The sequence below is a fragment of the Chionomys nivalis genome, chromosome 1 (assembly GCF_950005125.1).
Source record: "Chionomys nivalis chromosome 1, mChiNiv1.1, whole genome shotgun sequence".
NCBI classification, from domain to species: Eukaryota; Metazoa; Chordata; class Mammalia; order Rodentia; family Cricetidae; genus Chionomys; species Chionomys nivalis.
Genome location: NC_080086.1, coordinates 99,688,481 through 99,711,550, shown reverse-complemented (window position 1 = coordinate 99,711,550; position 23,070 = coordinate 99,688,481). Strand labels below are relative to the sequence as shown.

General features: G+C 43.9%; 1 protein-coding gene across 1 annotated transcript; it reads left to right on the top strand.

The window, feature by feature from the left end:
* The first annotated feature begins 16,846 nt into the window (after positions 1 to 16,846).
* On the top strand, positions 16,847 to 21,268 carry Lratd1 (LRAT domain containing 1). Its single transcript, XM_057791303.1, has 2 exons — positions 16,847 to 17,103; positions 18,122 to 21,268. The coding sequence occupies exon 2, from the start codon at positions 18,158 to 18,160 to the stop codon at positions 19,034 to 19,036; it is 879 nt and encodes a 292-aa protein (XP_057647286.1). The 5' UTR covers positions 16,847 to 17,103; positions 18,122 to 18,157; the 3' UTR covers positions 19,037 to 21,268.
* The last annotated feature ends 1,802 nt before the right edge of the window (positions 21,269 to 23,070 follow it).

The following is a 23,070-nucleotide window of genomic DNA, read 5'->3' as shown; positions in this document are numbered from 1 at the left end:
AACAAACTATATGATGACAGCAAGGCTTGAGGGTGGGGCTAGAATGTACAAAACAGAGTTTCCTCCGATTATGTCATTTTCTAACTTAGGACACTTTAGCACATGAGGTCTGGTGGAGAAAGGAGAACCATCATTCTGGACGATGCCACTCAAGAACACTTACAGAGTGGTTTATCATCGGCTTCCCCAGAGTCATCAGACACTTTAACATTTGAAAAAATGTGACAGGCATGGGAAGGTATCAAAATCAGCAAATTATCTTTAGATAGCTAATTATAAAGTAAGTAACCCTGCCCGGCGTGCCTTGAGAACCAGAATTTCATATGTGCCCCTTCCTGCAGTCCTACCCACTAGACTCCACTGTTCTGCCACCATGCGAATAACGTCCATGGCTCTCTTCGGTTTTACCTCCAATGACCACACATTGCCTTGTCTAATTATTCGAGCTCCCTCAACTGTAATTCTTCAGTGACCACGCTGTCCTAGAAGTAACAAATCTAGAGCACAAAGTTCAAAATGCTGGCCCAGAATGTTGGGAAATGAGGAGTGCGGAAGGCAAGCAGGTTTCATCTTTAGCTTCTGTCTGTGTCCAGAGGCCTCAGATGTAACACACAGTCAAGGACTGATTTGGTGTCTCATCTATATATAAGAGAGCAGGGAGGGGAGGGGAGAGGGGAGGGGAGGGGAGGGGAGGGGATGGGAGGGGAGGGGAGGGGAGGGGAGGGGAGGGGAGGGGAGAGAAAGAACAGAAGTAAAATGTCCAGACAGCAGTTATCCGGACAGAAGGAGACACTGACTTTGAGAACAGTCTGTGGGAGGGGCCTAGACCCTGGTTTATGTCAAATCCTTCATTTGAAAATCTTATTATTTCAAGGGGTTGTAAACAGCTCATCCTGTCAACACAACTAAGCTGAGCAGCTCAAGAAGCCCAGGCTTAGAAAGGAGCAGTGCATGACTCTTTCAAGGTCAAACACGCAAGTTACCACTCAAGCAGGAAATGGACCAGGTATGTAAAACCCCTTGAACATGTCAAGCGCCCAGCAAAAGGGAAGCCATAATGGATTTTCTTCACTTTTCAGGCCGGCCAGCCCCTTTGGTTTACTCTCTGCTTTGATGAAGTTCTGGGAAAGCGGCCAGGTCACTTCAGGGATTTAGATAAAGCTAACAGAAATAGATCTGCTCTTTTCCCTAAGCCCAACTTTGAGGCTGGAATTGAGTAAGCCAGCCAAGGATGGCTTGCTGTTCCCACACCAATGTATCAGAAGTCGCTGGGTAACCAATGATAAAAATGCCTCACCTCTACAGTGCACACACCACTCTATACCTTGCAAGGTTCTCTACAGTTTACAAGCTACCGGTGCATCCATCATCACGCATGATCAACACGCCATTAGGCTGGGAAGAGGCCAGGCTAGTATTTCATTCTTACTTGCAAAGGAAGTAACTGAATTGAAGCCCGGAGATGCCCCTGCTCCACTGTCATACTTTGTAACATGATGGAGCTGGGGAGACAATGCCTCGTGCTTTGTCTCATCATTAGGTGACATCGAAGGATCTTTTGAACAGCCACAATTATTTGTGTCTCCATCTTCATTCCTTTCCATATGTGGAACAGTGAATGATTTTGTTTTTTAGAGAAAATTAGATTTAAACATGATTTTAGCTAAAAGTATTTTTAGAATCATCGGTAAATGGGCTACTATTCTAAAATAATTTCTGTAATGTGATATGTCTGTATATCCTACTCAGCATGTTTCAACTATGAGGGACCTTATAAATTATCTCGGCTCAATTCTCTTTTGGAGGGTGAGGGCTGAAGAAAATAAAATCAAGCAAAAAGAAGTAACTTTTTCCAGCTGTCAGAAATCCATGGGGGAGTCACGATGAGGACGCATATTCAAGAGTGGTGATTCCAGGTCTCTTCTGTCCCAGTGACCCAAGTCAACCACCTTGTCTTCCATTAGAGAGGCACTCTGACCTGTGTGCACTTTAGTAACTCCCACAGAACAGGCTGCCAGGGGTCCGTCAGCATCCCTGAAAGTGTTCTATTTATTGCAGTGTTATGCAACAGAGCTCGCCATCTCCCTCAGTAACTTTTAGCTGAAATTTCCTCTCCTTGAGCCTTGTGTCCTCACCTGAAAAAAGAAAAATGCACACGATCCCTGTGCCTCCCAGGCCAAACTCAGATGGGAGGAAGGAAAAGCCCTTCCCTGTGTGCATGACCAAGTACACACTCTGTGTGATTTCATTGTGCCCCGGGGCCTCTATGTATCTCAGTTTCCCTGTTTGTAAAAGGAGCTCTTATGCCTTCGTAAAGAACATGATGCTCCTGTGGGATCTATAGATAGGAATACTGCCTGGTCTCCTCTAAATAAAACACATTCAGTTTACCAATACCCCCATTGGCTGGTTATTCATTTTTATCTCAGAGATCTATGTGAAATGGAGCTTTATTTGTTTAACTAGCATCACCTTTGCCCTTCTTGTGTGCACAGTACAATGGGAAAAGAAAACACACGGAAGGGGAAGACTGCTTCCCCGCCTTCACAAAGCAAAGAATTGCAAGACAGAAAGAAGGTCATGAAACAGAGGAGAGACAGGAGAGTCCTTTACAAAGCTGTTCAAGAGTGACAAGCAATGTGCCACGTTCATTACTCCTTTAAGAGACCAGATTCTCCTGCTGTTGGGAAAGGAACAAATAAAAGTGATTATAATAACTAGACATCCCTCCATGTGCTTCCTGTAAATGAAAATTCCTGCAAAGAAGCCATCTATTTAGGCTTATTGACTAATTAAAACTTCAAATATGTGAGAGGTTGGGACTTTGCAATTTCTAAGCCCAATTACTATTCAATAGGGACAATTTTTAGTGCCTTCTCTCTCTCTCTCTCTCTCTCTCTCTCTCTCTCTCTCTCTCCTGTCTGTCTGTCTGTCTGTCTGTCTGTCTAACTATCCACCTTTTGCCTCCCTCACTCCCAGATCTAAAGTTCTGTTATAAGCCAAACCTAAAATCCTGACAGCAAATTTAAAAAACAATAATAAGAAGAAAACCTTGGAATATATGTATTAACTGTACAGAAGTCTATCCACCCCCACTGCAAGAATGGAGAATTATTTCAGTTTACATCTAAGGCCATGTTTAAGATATTCTCCACTTAATATTTCCACCAATATATTTTTAAACGGCTTGATTTATAACTTTTTATGTTCTGTTACCATAAAGGTTCCATGTTCTTGCTTCCACATTGGAACACAGAACCTGAGATTACCTAACTTGTTGTTCCAGGGTCATGGTCACTCATGTTTTGGCTCCAAAATAAAATGTCTCTGATTCCCTTTGAGAGCTGTGTTTTTGTATTGACATTCACTAGGAACAAAGGGAATTCTACTCTGTCTGGTTTCTCTAGAAAGCCTCCTAGAGGCTTAAGCAAATTAAGCCTCCCCACTTAGTCCAGTTACAATTGGCAGCTTTTAAACTAAGGAAAGTGGATTGGAAGTCCAACCACAGATTGTCTGGGAGGTTGCAGAGGGAAATCCAGAATGCATTCTAAGAGAATATATATATATATCACACATGCATACCATAAAGCAATAATGCAAAAGCCAGTAAGTAGGGAGTCTGGGTCTGGCAGAATGGGAACAGAGGTGTCTTAGTTTCTCTTCTGGTGTGAGCAAATTTTCTGATAGAATCAATGTCTCAGAGTTGCAGGTTACAGTTCACCACAGCAGAGCAGTCACAGTGGCAAGCAAGAGCTTCGGGGAGCTGGTCTCATTGCATTATAAACAAGGACCAAAGAACAATGCATGCATGCATGCATGTGTGTTTAGATTATTTTCTCCACTTTATACAGTCCAGAATCCCCTGACCAAGGAATGATCTCACCATAATTAACATGTGTCTTCCCACATTAACTTAAGTCATTTAGACAATCTCCTACAACCATGCCAGGACACTTGACTCCCAGTAATTTTGGATTTTGTCTAGTTGATCCTAATCATCACAGAATGGTTTAGCACTGGCTCCTCCAGGTACTGTGATAATCCTTTTCCAAGGGCATCCAGCCGCTCATGGATATAATGACTGCAAAACTTCCCCATGGTCTGACTTCCTGTTCCATACCATGCTTCAGACAGCTTCCACTTTATGGATGCCTGTATCCATAGAATGCACAGTAACTTTCCAAACCAAACAATGCCTAGGGCCTTTCCCCTAAATATTGTGATTTAAGTTTGGACAGAACAGAGGAGTGATACCTTTAAGAATGTTTTAAGGTGCTCTCTCTTCTAATGTGTATTCCTGGTGAGACGCAAAATGTAGTTGATGTGGGAGTCTTCTGTTTTGTGTTGATTTCATTGGTTAAATAAAGAAACTGCCTTGGCCCTTTAATAAGACAGAAAATTAGGTAGGCGGAGTAGACAGAACAGAATGCTGGGAGAAAGAAGCCGAGTCAGGCAGTCACCATGGTTCTCCCACTCCAGACAGACACAGGTTAAGATCTTTCCTGGTAAGCCAGCTCGTGGTACTACACAGAATATTAGAAAGGGGTTAGATCAATATGTAAGAGCTAGCCAATAAGAGGTTCAAACTAATGGGCCAAGCAGTGTTTAAAAGAATACAGTTTCCGTGTAATTATTTCGGGGCATAAACTAGCCATGCGAGCGGCCGGGAGCTGGGGACGCAGCCCTGCCGCTCCTATTACTACATGTAGTCAGACACTTGTTTAATTCAATAGTAGGCAGAGTTCCAATAAAATACATTGGCAACTCAAAGCCAGTCAGTCAGAGACTTTGTGACTAAGACTGGCTCAAATCTCCTAATTCTGTTTTTTATTCAAGGTTCTCTTTATTAGGGGGATAAAAACAGCAATACTTTCAAAGTCTTAAGAGAATATGTTTGCCCTAATCAGGAGGGAAACGTTTAACTTCCTTTGGAAAGCAAGAAAATAAAAAGACACAGAAGATGCAGTAGTCGCAATTTTCTATTAAATCGTCCTGTGAATTAGGTAAGAGTTTCTGCCAATAGCTCAGCCTGCAAGGAGACTGCTTGAGGGTTTTGGTGCGTGGCTGCTGTCATCCAGATGGAATTCCCCTTTGCTTTCCAATCATTGCTATGATTATTTGTAATGTTTCTAAAAACGACTCGGTGGTAATACTTTAAAAATCAAAGTCCCATGGATGCATGAAGATTTCATTGTAAAATAAACAGCGGGGCAGGAGGAAATGATCACGGTTTCATTTTATTTAAGACATCTCCTTTTGATGAGGAGCCGTAAGAGCATTGGTTCTCAACCTTCCTACCATGCAACCATTTAATGCAGTTCCTCATGTTCTGGTGACCCCAACCCTATCATTATTTTTGTTGCTACTTCATGACTGTAATTTTACCACTGTTATGAATTGTAATATAAGTCTCTGTTTCCAAGTGGCCATAGTTGACTCCTGTGTGAGAGCTGTTTGATCCCCAAAAGGGTTTGCAAGTCACAGGTTGAGAACCAATGCACAAGAGCAAGAGGCAATTCGTCCAAATTTTAAATTGGTGGCTTCATATCAACACAGAAATATTAAGGGAAAAGATGTTAAACGACATTGTTACAAGCAAGTAGGTAAACAGAGGCCCAGTTTCCTGGAACCACAGAAACAGTTACCAAGGTGTCATCTGGGATGGGCATTTCTATATAACTAGGAGATTCTGGTACATGCCTGCATCTCCCAAATAAGCTTAATGGTCAGAAGCAGACAAGTTTCATTCCTTCAGTTTTCCTTATAATCACGAACACAAAGTATAAGTCGAATAAGCAGAATATGATTAAGAGCTTCTCAAAGTGCCATAATGAACACCGTCCATTTTCTGACCTGAAATAAGGAAGTAAAGTCAAGTACACGAGAGGATCAACTGTTATTTTTAAAGAACAGGAAAACAGAAATAGGACAAGACTAATGCTTGGTCATCAACTTACCATGTATCTGAGGAAATCTATTTTCATTAGATAATAAAAATACATGATATGATTGCATTCAAAATGTATCCATATGGCACTTCAGCAACACAATCTGTCAGTGTGTGGTACTTACATAAAATATACGCAAGATGTATTTATGAATCAAGAAAGACAATGTGATTTTTTTAAAAGAAAAAAGGATCCATAATGTAATTTAGTTTATATCCCATAAGATACCAAGGAGTGGGGTTTGATTGTGCATGACAGACTACACCTTGCTGTGATAATAAGTTGGCTCCTGACTCGTGGGAGCTAACCAGGATAAGGTTCACATGCTGCATTGCTCTTGGTCGCTCCTACAAAATTTTAAATTAGAGACGTCATCCGCTGTCATTTCCCTCTTTCAACCTTATCATATTGGAGTTCTTCCTTCAGGACACATGGACAGAAGGGGATGCTCCCAAGTGCCCAAGCCCAAAGTGACATACATGCTCTGTTCTGCTCATGCTCCCAGTGATGAGGGTCACGGAGTTAAGACTCTAATGACAGGAGACGAGATACACAATCTCCTTGCCTAACCAGGAAGGGACAAGTTCATCTCACAGAGGAGAGTAAAGGTGAGAGTCAGACACAGAAAAGAGCGGCGTCATTCTTTGTAACTGAACAAAGTTTCCAAGGAGTAAGTGAAGAGTGGCTTTCCGGAACAGATTTAGTGGAAATGCCAGAGCCTGCATCCTGTGGAAGGAGGACAAGAGCCAGTGTGCAGGATCCAGGAAGTAGGGATCTCTTTTTGGTGGAGGTGAAAGGCACTGGTGAACAGTGAGTGAGACATGGAAGAAAAGTATTCATATAGAGTTGGCGCTGGATCATATTTCAACACGAAAAAAAGCGCAAAACAACATTTTGGGGGAGCAACATTGGGGCTGGGAAAGTCACCCACTCTCTTAAACTTATCCCACAAACACAATCACCCACATAGTCAGTCACTAATCCACAGTGGTTATATCTTCTACCTAGATCTCAAACGCAACATACTCCTCTATGGGCCTACCTCCTATGCTTTCTACTAGGCCCTTAAGGTTGACTTACTGCTTACTGCCAGCTAAATACTTAAGTTCATGCAGAATTCATATATTGAAACAATAATCCTCATTGTGGTGGCATTTTGAATTTAGATGATGTACATTGGAAGAACAATTATTATGAAAGTAGGGTGCGTGATAGCATTAGTGTTACCCTAACATAGAGAACTCTCCCCGTTCCTCAGTGGATAACCCGACAGCAAGTGAATAGCTATTTATAAGCTTGGAAATGAGTTCATACCGAACCGGAGCAGGATGCTATCTTGAAGTCCAGATTCCTACACAGAAGTAAGTCTTTGTTGGTGACAAACTCTTGTGTGGTCTTTGGTGCTGCATTCTGAAGTGACTAAGACTCTGGTCATCTTGCCAATGTTCCGTTAGTAATATCAGGCCTCTGGTGCCTCTGATCCAGTATACCTCCGGACACATGGTGTCCCAGAAGGTTCTTTCTTAATCGTGCCTACTCCACACTCATCCGGCATCAACCATACACCATACAGAATCACTCACACATCCACAGATGTGACTTCTAGTCTGAGGCTGCCATGAGAGACAATGACAGCAAGAGCATATTATAACCTTCATAGCACCAGAAGTGTAGACCAAGAGTAAAGGTTTGTGAGGGCTTGCATGTCCTATAACTTAGTAGAAGGACAGATCAGTCTGTGACACAGTGGGAGAAAGCCAGAGAGCACAGGGACAAACAGGGAGAACTCAGTGACAACTCATGCCACCAGAGGCACTCATCCATCATGTAGGTGGAGTCCTCTTACAATCCTAACTCGGAATTTAATACAAATAAACTTCAAGATTGAGCTTTGGCATGGACATTATACTATAGCACCTTTCCATTATTTCCTGCTCAGGAATGCCCTGTTTAGGTAATGTCTCTTCTCCAAGCAGCCTTATCCTGAATGCGCACACAGTTCGCGATTCCCTCCCTCCTCTGGGCTTTACAGAATGGTTCCCATTAGCTTCCTTTAGTCTGCATTTGTTCATGCCCTAGTGTTCTCTGCCCATGAAATGCCGGCTCCACAGAGATGTGTCTTCTCCACTGTGGAATGATTACTAATTATTATTATTAGAGATAATACTGACTATTGTTAAAGATGAATGAGACAGAAGTCTTTAATTAGACTGAATACTTACTGGGACCTTCTTCTGATGCAGACATTGTGCTAAATAAATGAACATATTCTCATATTTAATGCTGATTAAAGCTCCCTATAGAGGGCTATCATTTTCTGTATTTTATAGGTAAGGTGAATTAGGGATCAAGTATCTCATGCAAGCCTATACAGCTGTCAAGTAGCGAGACCACAGCTTCAAATTATGTATGGGAAAATAGGACCTTTGTGCTAAAGCCATTCTGTGATAAGTGAACAAGCTCTGATGTTAGGATCAGAGGAAAAGACACAAGACAATTAAAACAATAACAGTGCTAGAGGAATGATGGAACGGGCACAATAGGACATATATAAATTCAGTTCCCTGCCCTTGGCAATGTAGACAACAGACTGAGTGTGTGTTTGTAGTAGTTACTAAGTATACATTTTTAAATAGAAACTGTATTAACTACTGGTCGTCTGTGATTAGAGTCAAACTTTGACATCTTGAAAACGTTTGAATACTTCATTATGAGAAAGATAAATGTTAAGCAAGAAACAAACAAATCACCATGGAGTGTTAGAAAAATATCCCATGGCACAGGAAGAAAGCACTCTGAAGAACAATTATGGCACACATCCATGCAGCCCCTGTTCTTTTTGCTGTTATAATAATAATAATAATAATAATCAGTTACCCACTTATATTTTATATTTATATTAAAGTGTCTCTGTCAATAAATAATAATTATTAATGTCTGCCTCTGATTCTTTACTCTGTGGTTCAACTGGTAAAAGGAAGTAATTTGAAGGCAGGGAGTAGAGAAGCATACGCAATATTGAAGGAAAGGGAGAGAGGAAGGAAGCAGAGAAAAAGGGGAAAGAAGAGGAGAAGTGGGGGAAGAAAAATGAGGTGAGGAGGGGAGAGGAGTAAGGGGAAAATGTTGGGAGTAAAAAGAAGATGATGGGAGGAAGGGAGTAGAGAAAGAAGGCAGAGAGCAGGAAAGTGGGGAGGGAAAAGAAAGGAAAGGCTGGGAAGGGAAAAGGAGAAAGGGGCAGCCTTGGCTGTTAAGAATTGCCAATTTAATTTTTTTTGCACCACTGTGTATTAACCTTCTGTCTATCTCCCGGATAGCACTCAGTGATGGGAATAAAAGTGTGATCATTGCAAATATCTAATGAGTCTGCACTCTCGCTGCATTCCCAGATGTGACCAATCAGCAGCGAAGAACAACGGGGGGGAGGGGGGGGGGAGAGAGAGAGAGAGAGAGAGAAGAAAGGGACAAAGCCCAGACTTGCCACGCTGCTTTGGCATGCAAATTGTTATCTTTTCAAATCAACTTAGTGTGAACAAGTCTAAAATGACTTTCACTTCTGTTGGAATGGGCCAGAAATGCTGCAGAGCAAAATCCCAAGTGTTTACTAAGGAACTACCTCCTGGAAGGGTTGTTGCTGTATTGGAGAGTTCAAAACTGACTTGTGCTTTGCTAGTAACTGTCAAACACTAGGCAGCAAGCCTTGTATGCTATTTTAAATGCATCTTCTTTCCTTTTCTTTTAAACTTAATTATTTTTATTTCGTGTGCATTGGTGTTTTGCCTACATGTATATCTGTGAGGGTGTCAGATCTTGGAGTAGTTGAGAGCTGCAATTGGGTGGTGAGAGTTGAACCTGGGTCCTTTAGAAGAACAGCCAGTGCTCTTAACTGCTGAGCCATCTCTCCAGCCCCTTTGAAGAGTCAATCCTGACATTGTTTCTATGGGTTGGGGATGAGTCTGGTAATCTGCATTTGTTGTTTTAAATGGTGGCAGTGGTAATGGTGGTGATAGCAGTGGTGGTGGCAGTGGCGGCGGTGGCGTTGGTGGTGGTGGTGTGTGTGTGTGATCACTATTCTTAGTTGCCAACTTGACGACAACTGGAACTACCTAAAACCCAAAGAGATGGATACACTTGTTTTTCTTAATTAAATTATTTTCAGTGGGAAGATCCAACTTTCATACGGATCCTTTGGTTAAAGGGAGATCCACCTTTAACCTGGGCCACACCTTCTATTGGCAGCCTATATAAAAGACATGAAAAAGGAAGCCCTTGCCATTTGCCTGCTTGCTCTTGCTTTCATTGGAAATCCATTCCTTCACTGACCTTAAACCTACTTCTTCAGGATCCCAGGTTATATTGAAGACCAGCAGAGACATCCAGCCTCATGGACTGAACAATTACTGAATACTTGTTCCATTGGTAGGCAGCCATTGTTGGACCACTAGTTCTGTTCCCTTAGAGAACTGTGTGTGTGTGTGTGTGTATTTGTGTGTGCAAATGTGCATATTGTGCCCCATGGAAGTCAGAGGAAAGAATCAATCGATCTCTATTGTTCTCAAACTTATTCCCTTATAACAGAGTCTCTCATTGAACTTGGAGCTTGCTGTTTCTTCAGTAGCTGGTTAGCTAGCACAAGTGATACTCTTGTCTCCCTTCAGTGTGCACCCATCCCCAATACCTTACCAGTGTTACAATTGTACTGGACTATGCCTGAATTTTTGTAGGTAATTTGGGGATTTGAATACAGGTCATCACACTTACTCAATGGTACTCTTGCCCACTGAACCATGTCCAGCATGGAGATTCTGCATTTTTCTCATCCATACCAATGATGTCGGAGGACCATTTGAAAGCCCAATGGCTGCATATTACATAGCTGTCATTCTTGTATGGGACCTATTTTAAAACATGTGTTATATGTTAGTATGTTCAAGGTAGCAAAAAAAAAAAAGAAAATGAAACAACCACAAACACTGAAAGCTTGGTGCTTACGCTAGAGACCATCATGTATGCATGAATTGAGTCTGGCCAATTCCATGAAGTTATAGTAGGTACAAAGTCTCATTCATGTTTGACAGAAGGCATGTAAATTTGATTATTCTTGGGGGTTTTCCCTCAAGGACTTCTTAGTCTGCACAAGAAAATAAAATGAAATAAAAAATCCATCTATGACATGAGTTGGTTTTGAAGAAGTGTTTTGACATCTTTGACATCTCACGGCCAACACACACTCCGTGTTATAAGAACACAAAGGATGGCCATGGTTAGAATGGACTGAGGAGACATAGATTAGAATGTCTGGCACTTGAAAGAGCTGTACATGTTGAGTGGAAGCTGGATGAAGAAGGAAACAAAACCAAACAAACAAAAAAGAAATAACTGAGATATGTGTAGTTGCAACTCAGGATAACCTCAAAAAGCTACAGAAAACCTCCCCCAAAGCATGTCTGAGAGTGCAAGAGGACACACAGGAAGACACACAAGAGGACACACCTATGCTCAGTGTAGGCATCCTTGCATAATATAAACACTGGAAAATATGAAACACATAACTCCTGAAGGCTTTTTTGGAGACTATTCATGAGTCTTTAGAAATTCAATGGTAAGATGTCACTAAAGGTACTTTAATAAAAATTCATTTATAGACAGGAATTGAAACTGAAACAAACAAAAATAATAACAAATGGTGAAAGTCAAATTCAAACTCCCAGGAGGCCAGCTAAAGAGAAGCAGAACATATGAATGTTCATACATGAGAACAGGTAAAGGAAGCAGGGTTCTATGTCCATACATGAGAACAGGTGAAGGAAGCAGGGTTCTATGTCCGTACATGAGAACAGGTGAAGGAAGCAGGGTTTCTGTTACTCTTAGCCTTAAGGTTACCCCACCGTTTATGTAGTCAAGAAGAATAAGACAGCAGGGAGGATATTTAGTGAACATGAATAAGTTCATCGCAGGGAGCTATGGGAATTTTGAGAGAACGCTAGGGGGAACTGAGATGGGACACAATGAAGGCAAGGCTGCCATTGCAGATTCCTTAATTTCTGAAATTGTATCATAGATTAGTATGTGTGAAGGACCACCACCTCAAGTTATCTGGGTGATATGAACTTGCTGGAAGACCTCAGGGTCCCCGGGCAAGTCAATCTTGTAAACAGGAAGATATTAAGAGAAAAATAAACATGGAACGAGTTGTTATTCTGAGATGAACAAACTCTATAGAGTAGCTGTTATTACAGATAAGCACTAATATTCCAGAGTCTTCACCCAATATGGTTTGTTTCTTTTTACCACAGCCCAACACATTTGAGAAAGGACATTATCTGCTGTACACAGCCACTCAGGAACTATGGTCTCCTTCTGTCTAATGATGCTTCCATCTTGGAGATCTTAGGAATTCTAGCATGGGTCCTTCAAGGACAATCACATTAACCATTCAGAAGATCAATCTGAGAGTGAATGATTTAGTCTACATCCATTCACACTGCATTCTGGGTCTAGGCATTTAGCAAGATGTCCTAAAGAAAGCAATGGGCTTGGTGAAGCAGCAGCCTCTGCTCCCAAGTGGCTACAAAATATTCTTTAGTACAGATCTTGGTAAGCATGCCAACTGCCTAAGAAAGCCAAGGACAGGAAATGGGACAGTTTATTTCACTAAGTGATACATGCTAAAAGTAGGACAGATAATTAAAAACAAGAGCATTGCTTAGCAGACAATGATAGAAATCAGTGTTGAGGGAAAACATACACTGCTGAGTTGTTTCCTCCAGAGTCAGCGGAAGGGATGACACAGCCTAATCCAAGAATCCCAAAACCCTCTGGTCATGAAGCAGGAGCAAAGAGGGAAAGAAGAAAAATGGCACCAATAGAAAAAGTAACATGCAGAGATAGAACCATTAAGACTCTCCAAGATTTCCCTATCTCTGTTATTCACACTTGAAATGTTCATCTAAATGATTCAAAGTCTTCCGGATACCCAGGTGTGATTAGTCCAAGAGTTCACACATATAAATGCTCAAAGAGTTTTAGATATAGACCTGCTCTCAGGGTGCTCAAAAGGCTCTTCAAACCCTTCGAAGAAATTCCATACTTTGGATAAGGACAGCCTTGGACACCTAAGCTATAGCTGCTACCATAACTGAAGCATAGGATTCTCTCACTGATTCTGTCAATAATAATAATAATAATAAGAATAATAATAATAATAATAATAATAATAATAATAATAAGAAGAAGAAGAAGAAGAAGAAGAAGAAGAAGAAGAAGAAAGGACTGATGAAGCAGTGTGCCAGGCACTATATGCAGATCCACAAATGTGCAGCAACCCCTTGAGGCAGATGCTATTATTATCTATCCTTTTATACAGATAAGAAACTGACAGCCAAGGTAAGCTTCCAAGTGTTGAAGCACACAGTTCAAACTTAGCTGACATCCAGTTGAGCTTTTAACTACTATCTTCTAGTTTTGATGCCTCTGTAATTCTTCTATGTAGAAACATGGAGTGGGCTTAAAAAAATTAACAAAAAACAATTCACAAACATTATCTTCTGGTGAACGTGAGCATTTCCAAATGCTGGGTTCTTTCTATTTTTTCTCTTTGTAATTGTCAAAGTTTATATAGAGCAGACACATAGACCTCACTGATGGGATTCCCCTCTGTATGCTATGAATATGTCTTATACCATTGGTTAATATAGAAGCTGCTTTGACCTATAGCAGGGCAGAATACAGCCAAGCAAGATATATGTATATATATATATATATATATATATATATATATATATATAGAGAGAGAGAGAGAGAGAGAGAGAGAGAGAGAGTAGGCAGAGTCAGAGAGATGCCAAGTAGCTGCCGAAGGAGACAGACGCCAGATCCTTACCAGTAGCCACAGCCTTTGCCAATACACAGATTAATAGAAATGAGTTAGTATAAGATGTAAGAGCTAGTTAATAAGAAGCCTGAGCCAATAGGCCAAGTAGTGTTGTAATTAATAAAGTTTCTGTTTGATTATTCTGGTCTGGGTGACCGAGAATAAACAAGTAGTCTCTGCCTACACCTCACTTTACTCTTAGCATCCTTCTTCCCCCAGTTTCATTATGTTTCCGAGGGCCTCCTGGGTATGTATTCTCCCTTGTGAATAAAGCAATCAGCTTTTCATCCTGGCAGGGGAGAGGGAATGGAAGAGAGAAACAAAATATGCATAGTGGCATTTAAACTTTAAGGAAAGTGACACATTATTTTACATGAAATATCCTTAGGAGCTGTAGGATACTAAGAAGCAAGAGCAGTCGGCTCATTCTGCACTCTGGGTGGTACGAAACACAACAGGTAGGACTGAATGACTTCTAGGTTACCCAGGTGTGTGACGCTGACCTTGGGAATGGAGGGCTAAAACTTAAGGTTATTTAAAATCAAAAGCTGCACTGCTTTTAATGACTTCATCTCCTATATTTGATCAGACCCCACCTCCCCAACATTCCAAAGTCCAGTCAATAACAAGAAAATAGCCCTTCATGATTTCAGAAATTACTTGTTAAACTCTCTTGACTTCCTAGCCAAGACACGACGAGTTGCTTGTTACGTATGAAAATATTACAAGGGCTAATGAAACCTGAAGTTAGTACTTTCAAGGACAACTTGCTTTCTAACAACTTCTATGTGAACTGTCTTAGTTACTATTCTATTGCTGTGGAGAGACACGATGACCAAAAGGCAATTTATAAAACAAAAACATTTATTCAGGGGTTAGTGTTTCAGAGGGTTAGAGTCCATGAACATCATGATGGGAACATGGCAGTAGGAACGTGTGCATGGTGCTGGAGCATTAGCTTAGACTTTACAACCATATTCACAAGTGCAAGGGAAAGAGGGGGGGTGACTCAGAGACAGAGAGAATTGGAAATTGCCTGGACTTCTGAAACCTCAAAGTCCACCCATAATGACACATCTCTTCCAACATGGCCACACCTCCTAATCCTGCTCAAACAGTTCCACCAACTAACCAAGAACACAAAAATATGAGCCTATTCAACCCACCACTTGAACAATGGCCAATTTTCAGAAATGATTTAAGCAAAAACAACTATACAGACGGCTGATTTAAAATCATCTCTTTCATCAATACTTATTAAGTTTCTGCTTTGAGAAATCACTACACTCCAGGGCAATGAAGGTAGATAGCACAGCCATGAAAACAAAGCCAAAAAGAGCATCAAGTGGAGGCCATGCATCTTGGAAAGATCCGGGGAGACAGTTTAGCAGAACGAGTCAGACGTCTCGCACCATTCTCCTATGAACTTGGGCCAACCAGCCAGCTTCTTTGAAAACACTTGGCTTTTGTTGCTTTTTTTATATATATACTGTAACACAAGATTTAGTCCGTCTACAAACACTACAGTTTATTTAAAAACTAACTGGACTTCCCATAAACTTTGACTAGATTGTTGGTGCTGCCTGACCTTGGGATCTGTCAGATAATTCGGGAAGACCCTATAGAAGTCTGGGGAAGAAATGGTCCACTTAACCTCTCAGTGCAGAGAAGGTGGCCGCTGTGGTCATTTTCCCTTTGGTTGCTACTGATGAAGCCCATCCTGCGTCAGCCAATGGGAGGAAAGTCCAGAACTAAGCTATGTTGTCAGCAGCCTAAAGCACACGTTCAGTTAGGCAGGTAAATGGAAACAGGTTTGTAATGAAAGGAAACAGGCTCTGAGTGTGTACCAGCTTACCAAAGGGCAGAAGGGGGTACGGTGTATAGAAACATTGGCTTGAGTGTAAGGTAGCATTAAGACAGGAACCAGAGCGCACGCCTTTAATACCAGCACTCGGGAGGCAGAGGCAGGCGGATCTCTGTGAGTTCGAGACCAGCCTGGTCTACAAGAGCTAGTTCCAGGACAGGCTCCAAAACCACAGAGAAACCTTGTCTCAACCCCCCCCCCCAAAAAAAAAGACAGGAACCAAAAATTCTAAGAACTCTTCCATAACACAGGACAATGAAGTTTGGAAAATGTTAGCCTAGAATTTTCATTTACGAAGGTCATCTTGTAGCACCCAGTATATTTAGCAAGTTCATTCTCTGAGTTTCTATCCTCAAGGATTAACAGACACCTCCTCCCCCAACCCCGCAACCCCACCCCCACCCCAAACCAAACCAAACAAAATTCCTTAGTTCTAGAATTGTGAAGCAGTTTCGTGTACTAGTAACAGCTAGCAGCGTTTGAAATTCAATCCTTTCATGAGAAATGGGAGGCTGAAGTCACAGGCCCATTCAGGGAAGGAGGCAGCTAAGGCTCAAACATTCTGGTAGCCTTTGACTCCTATGGGGGCTCTCCTTTTAAATTCTGGCGCGCTGGGTCAGCACTTTCACTTGGCTCAAAGGACAGGCGCTGAGCGCCGTCCTGCAAATTCCTAAGGCGTCTGTGACTGACAGGAACAGAAGCGACTCCGCGACAGTCAGGAGCCAAACAAGACTCCGAAGTCCCATCAAAGCCCCAAGTGCTAGCCTCAAAGACACGGTTTCAGGTTCCCTGCCACTCGCAGTGCCTGAACCACGCAGTGTGGATTTTTTTTTTCCTCCTCCACCCCCAAACTCAGCTTTCCTTCTGGAATCTGTCCCCTTGGAATACAGAACACGAACGCGGGCGGACTGTGTTCTCAGTTGCCAGGGACTCGGTTGCAAAGGAGCAGCTGGGTGCACAAACCACGCCCCTGGTGCGCTCCCCCACGGTGCTAACACCTACGCTCCCAAGGCAGTGAGATTGGGGAACGCGGGGGCTGGGAAAGGCGGAGCATAAAGGAACCCCGCCCCTGATCCCACCCTCAGAAGGGATTGGCAGGGCTCGGGCACTCGCCCCGGCCAATGGGCGCGTTCCGGGGCGGGCCTGGAAAACGGCTGTTCAGGCGATTTAAGAGTCGTCGGCGCGGCTGTGGAAAGCAGAGTGGAGCCAGGACTTGCCAGGTGGAGCAGACGCCAAAGCCAGCGTAGACACGGAGCGCACCAGCACCGCTCTGGGCACCTCACCGCACTGCTTGCCTCCGGGTAGATCTGAACCGCAGTCCCACGCGCCGCCAGGACCCACTCGCCACTGCCGCCTCCACAGCACCCATGGGGACCTGGAGACTTTAAAAGGAGTTTGGGGTTTCGGGAACAGGGAAATCACGGGTACGGATAAGCCGCTTTCTTTGCCTTAAAAAAAATGGTTTTTCTTCGTCCGATTGTGTGGATCGTGCGCTGGGGTAGGAAAGAGAGGGGCTCTTTGGGTTGAAAGCAGACCTCTTTTACCCCCCCACACACACTCACACACACACACACACACACCGCACTAATACTCACCACCCGTTTCGCCTTGCTTCCCCTGTCTCTTTGTTAGGTTATTTTAGACAGAGCCGCCTCGCCCTGGCGCAGTCCGACTGACTCTGCTAGCGAGAAGGCAAGCAAGGAGTGAGAGGGCAGAGTGTACCTGCCTGCGTGGGCAGGTGTGCCCCGGTGCTTGAGTGTCCGTGCATTGGCAAGTGTGCAGGCGTACGTCCGGAATTGTGTAGGAATGGGGAGGGGGGAGGCTGACAATGTGTGGTCGTCAAGATGTGTCATTGTGGGTGTATGACATTAACACTGTGGGTGTATGTACCAGGCTGTCAGTGTCTGGACTCCAAGTGTGCAAAATGTTGCTGATGTCAAATGAATGCATTTAGAGAGTCTGTCATTGTGGAAGCTGCTGTCAGGGATGGGGTGTGACCCAGCGCAAAACGGGCAGGTGGGCTGCACAGGATGGCAACCACGATGTGAGCTCAGCTTGCTCTAGCTTTGGGTCTTAGGGCTTCATTTGACACCCACCTTTCCGTCTGGGTGTCCATCTCCCACCCTGCCAGAACCTGCGCTCTCTTAGCCCACTTGAACCCCGCATGCTCTCTAGCCCGCCTGTGGTTTCTCCTGTGGAAGTTACAGGGCAGGGTTCCCGGGCAGAGTCGGAGGCTGGTTAAGAGGTATGGTGTCTGCTCTGGCCTTCTTCTGTGTCCCCTTTCCTACCCCAGGGAGGACCTGCAAAGTTGACAGGCGCAGGCGACTTTGGTGCTGGTGCTTAGCCAAGCTGCAGGCCCCTGGAAAACTGAACATCCTGGGAAGGGGACACCAGGAGGGTCATCCCCGACTCTGATGGTGTCTGTCCTCTCTCCCTTGTTAGATCTCAGTTCCTGGCCCTGGCCTCGCCGCGTCATTGATGGGCAACCAACTGGACCGCATCACCCACCTCAACTACAGCGAGTTGCCCACTGGGGACCCATCTGGGATTGAGAAGGACGAGCTGCGGGTCGGGGTTGCCTACTTCTTCTCGGATGAGGAGGAGGACCTGGACGAACGCGGGCAGCCGGACAAGTTTGGTGTGAAGGGCCCTCCAGGTTGCAGCCCCTGCCCAGAGAGCCCCAGCCGCCACCACCACCACCTGCTGCACCAACTCGTCCTCAACGAGACTCAGTTTTCAGCCTTCCGGGGCCAGGAATGCATCTTTTCCAAAGTAACCGGCGGCCCTCAGGGCGCCGACTTGAGTGTCTACGCGGTCACCGCACTGCCAGCGATCTGCGAGCCCGGCGACCTGCTGGAGCTGCTGTGGTTACAGCCCGCGTCCGAGCAGCCTGCTCCAGCCCCACACTGGGCCGTCTACGTGGGCGGCGGGCAGATCATCCACCTGCACCAAGGCGAGATCCGCCAGGACAGCCTGTACCAGGCGGGCGCGGCCAACGTGGGCCGGGTGGTGAATAGCTGGTACCGCTACCGCCCGCTGGTGGCCGAGCTGGTGGTGCAGAACGCCTGTGGCCACCTGGGCCTCAAGAGCGAGGAGATCTGCTGGACGAACTCCGAGAGCTTCGCCGCCTGGTGCCGCTTTGGAAAGCGCGAGTTCAAGGCTGGCGGGGAGGTTCCGGCAGGCACGCCACCTCCGCAGCAGCAGTATTATCTCAAGGTGCATCTGGAGGAGAACAAAGTCCACACGGCCCGCTTCCACAGCCTGGAGGACCTCATCCGCGAGAAGCGCCGCATAGACGCCAGTGGTCGCCTGCGAGTGCTGCAGGAGCTTGAGGACTTCGTGGACGACAAGGAGTAGCCCAGAGCAGCAGCCTTCCGCGCTTTTTCTCACGTCCGGAGCTCCTTTCCTGTTCCCGCAGTTTTGCACCCCACGCCCCCTAGCTCGCCCGTCCAGGGCCAGCGGCTGGAATCTTCAGGAACTCACAACGGCTCTGGGCGGGCGCAGCTACGCTCCCCTAAGACAGCCCTTGGTGTTGGTGACCATGCCGGGGTGACCCAGCCTGCGCCTTTTCCCTGGGTTGTGGAAACGGGGAAACGGGGAGTGGGCAAAGGGGAGCAAGGACACGACCCTTCCCGCGAGCCAATGGTTAGTGATCTTTCACCAGACAAGGCAAATACCCTTTAGTCACAGGGGACCGTCACCCCCCAGATGCGCACATACAGACCAGTTGGAGGTGAGAATTGTTCTTTGGGGGGCACAATTGAACTCCCGAGGGGATGTGTCCCCGGATCTCAGAAACGGAGTCTGTCCTGTGTACTTGGGAGCACTTCGGGGACTCCAGATTACCCTGAGGCTGCTAGGAACTGTTTTGCAGGTCTCCAGCCCAAGGTCTCCTGACAATGCATTCCAGACTCTGGGCTGAGCTAGATAGGTTTGGCTTCCCTGTTTGCACAGCTGGAAGCAGACGCCAGCTCCCAGACTGACCAACCCTTGACAAAAGGGAAGCCTTATGGGTCCCAGGAGAAAAATGGCTCAGCACCTCTTAGAGGAAGGAGGGCCTGCCCGCTCCGGAAAAGGAGTTAATTCACCTGGTATGTGGTCTTTTGAATGTAGGAAGGAGGAGGCTTTTTGCTCGGAACCCCTTGATTGCTTCCCTCCTTGCTCTGAGTTTCAGAGAATCTGGTTTTCCAAGGGACTGGAGGAGAAGAAGGCAGGGAGAATCTACAACATTCCAGAAACCAGCATTAGGACAGCCTAGCCAGTGTCTTTTTCTAACTAGAAGATCTTAGAAGGCAGAGGGGAGATGGAGGTTGTTTTTAAAACCGAAACAGCAGTTTTCCAACGTTGTCAACAAAGCCTACAGTGTCGATGCTTCTCTTGATCATATTTAGCAACCTGCTAATGAAATTTCAAATTGAAATTTTTATTTTCATGGCTTTAATCCATGATAGCTTAAATACTGGGGGCCATTAGGAGTGGAATTAAGCTAAGAGTTTAGCTGACATTGCCTTTCACTCTGGTTTTTCTCAACTCTTAAGAGAATTCTGTTTGGGGATATTATATTTACTTTTTCCCCCCTGGCTTTATGGAGTTGCCCTGTGATGGTGGAGCTATTCATTAGTGTGTATATTGTACTGAATTTTTGTCAGTTCAAGAGTCTGCTGCTTTGGTGATTGCTAGCAAGTTCCATGAGGGTTCTTTTTTTCATGTTGTATATCATCATCATAAACTTCATCATTTCATCTTTGCACCTCACCTCTTGGTCCCTTTCAAAAGGAATCAAGAGTTGGTGGGCTTTGGGGCCCGCCTCTGTAGCCTGTCCTGCTGTTTATTCCTGAGAAGAGGGAGGCGCTTTTAGAACCAGGACAGAAGGTGTGTCTTTCCAAACACGGTTTCGTGAAGCTCCTTCCTTTGGGCAAGAGTTGTGGATTTTCTCCAAGGGATACAGCCACAGCCTAACTGGTCGTTACTTGATTCCATGTGCTAGACACACCTGAGAACATATACAGTCTCCTGAGAGAGTTTGTCAAATCACGGTGTTTAGCTAATGGTTGTGAGCAATTGCATAGTAGTGACAGATCTGTCTCAGTTGAACAGCAAATACTACGTCCAAAGCCAGTTCCTTGGCGTTTGAAAACAATGCAATAAAAACTAGTGGAAGTTAGCCGACAGGGAAATGCCTTTCTCATGCTAAAGGGTTTGTTTCTGTTTTGTGGGGATTTTTTTGTTGTTTTCTTTTGTTTTGTTTTGTTTTCATGTTGGATTCATCCTCTGATCTTGAGTCAAAAGGTCAAATCAATGAAATATGAACTAAAGTATTTTTCTGAAGCCAACGGAGTGATTTATTTTTTAAAACTGTGTATGCTTTTCCTTTCAGCACATCCAACAGCAAAACTTCGTAACAACTAAACTTAACCTTTGCATGTATGGAGAACTGAAAGTCATTTCTTTCTCTAACTTAGTCTTTTGGCAAATGACAGATCGGTGTCCATAAACCGAAATTCTCTATTGTGTCTCCACACGCCATATCCTTTCCTGTGTCCTCCTACTGTATCTTGGCTCCTGCTGAATTAAACACCATCCTAAGCACTTGTTCCCTTGGGACTCCTTCTTGACATTGTGTCTTCCACCTGTCAGTGAGTGGGCAAAAGAAGCGCATTGGTCTCTATCAGATCCCAAACTGAGTTACTCTTTTTATGAAATGTATATGCCGTGGCAAGAGGGGACTGGTTCATCAGCTTCCTACGTGCTGAAATTTGATGACAATGAAAACGAAAGCAAGACAGAGAAATACCATTTATGGTTAAATTGATTTACCAAAGACTTAGTGAATGATAATAGTTTTTCAAATTCACAATAAGAAAACAACGATCAAAAATTTTAAAGGGAGTTCTACGGTTTTTCATGTTCCTATGGAAATGATTGCTATCTCTTGGTCATTATTAGCACAAACCTTGCCAGAGTACATTTTAGAGAGAATCTTATCTAATTGCTTGATCAGGAAAAGGGGTTTCTAATTTATTTATTTATTTATTTTTGGTTTTTCAAGACAGGGTTTCTCTCTAGCTTTGGAACCTGTCCTGGAACTCACTCTATAGACCAGGCAGCCTCGAACTCACAGAGATCTGCCTGCCTCTGCCTCTCAAATGCTAGGTTTAAAGGCGTGCGCCACCACTGCCAGCTAAAGGATTTATATTTTTAAACATTATTGAGGCTGCTGTTGCTAGATCCTCAAAAGCTGAAGATCCTTTTGTAGCTGTCACTTGAGTTGTATTATGGGCGAACACTGTTTTCTCTAGAATGTACTAGCTGCAGGAATCAAGCCATGAGTCTCCTACCATTTGCAAAAGGACAATAACGTAGATTTATGCAGAGGGGGTGAAGCTGTGTTCTGTCCAACCCTCACCAAAGCAGAGGCCACCTCTACCTTTTCTCCCTTGCTAAGGGGCATATCTCCAAAGCAAACTACTATCAGAAAACAGAAATTTAAAATGCAGATGTTTCTCAGAGAGCTTTACTGCATTAAAAAGCAAGCAAACAACAACAGATGGGAAAGGTACATTGGGCAAACTTTTGAGAAATAAAGCTCTCGAATGCCATTACTCTTAAAGTATACTCTTTTGTTTGAAAAAGAAATCCTGTAGAAGTTGTATGTGCTAAATTGAAAAGAAGAAAAAAATCAGCTGTACCAGTGAGCTAAATTGGTAGGTGTAAAATGTCCTTCAGTATTTAACATTTAAGTGACCTTTATGACCGCATGTTAGTAAAAGAATTATATATGCTAATCGGCATTTAGAAAATATAATAGTTTGCCAGACACAGAAGCAAGTTTTAAGTTCATTGATGTTACATGATATTTTAAGTTCATGTTTCCTCTTCAATATCGTGTTTCTTTGATGAACACTTTTGAATGAATAATGGCATTTTTCAGAAATGTATTTTTTGATGTTTACAAAATGACGAATTTCCTGAGGCCTCAGTGTGTTTTTCCTCATGCTCTTCCAGCATCCCCTGATGACTGTTTCTCTTCTGTTTTCAGCATCTCTAAGAATTAAAAGGGTCAAGTCACCTAACACAGAGAGTAAAGTAAAAATGAAGGAAAATCAATAATACCTAACACAGCAATCGAAGGCCCCTAATATTCTCTTCTCCACATGCCTGTTCTTAAAGCTCCTTGCTGGTTTTGTGCTTTATTTTATGTTTGCCGTTGGTGCTGAACTGGAATTTGGGCTCTATGCATGATGGAGCTGTGGCCCATCATGTCTTTTCTTACAACAAATGAAGATACTGGCTTCTGTTTGCTTTTTGAGAGATCATTTGCCGCATGCAGGAAAGACTACCGATGAAAAATGCAGACTTCCCTGCTCCTTGAAATGTTAAGAGCTTCTGTT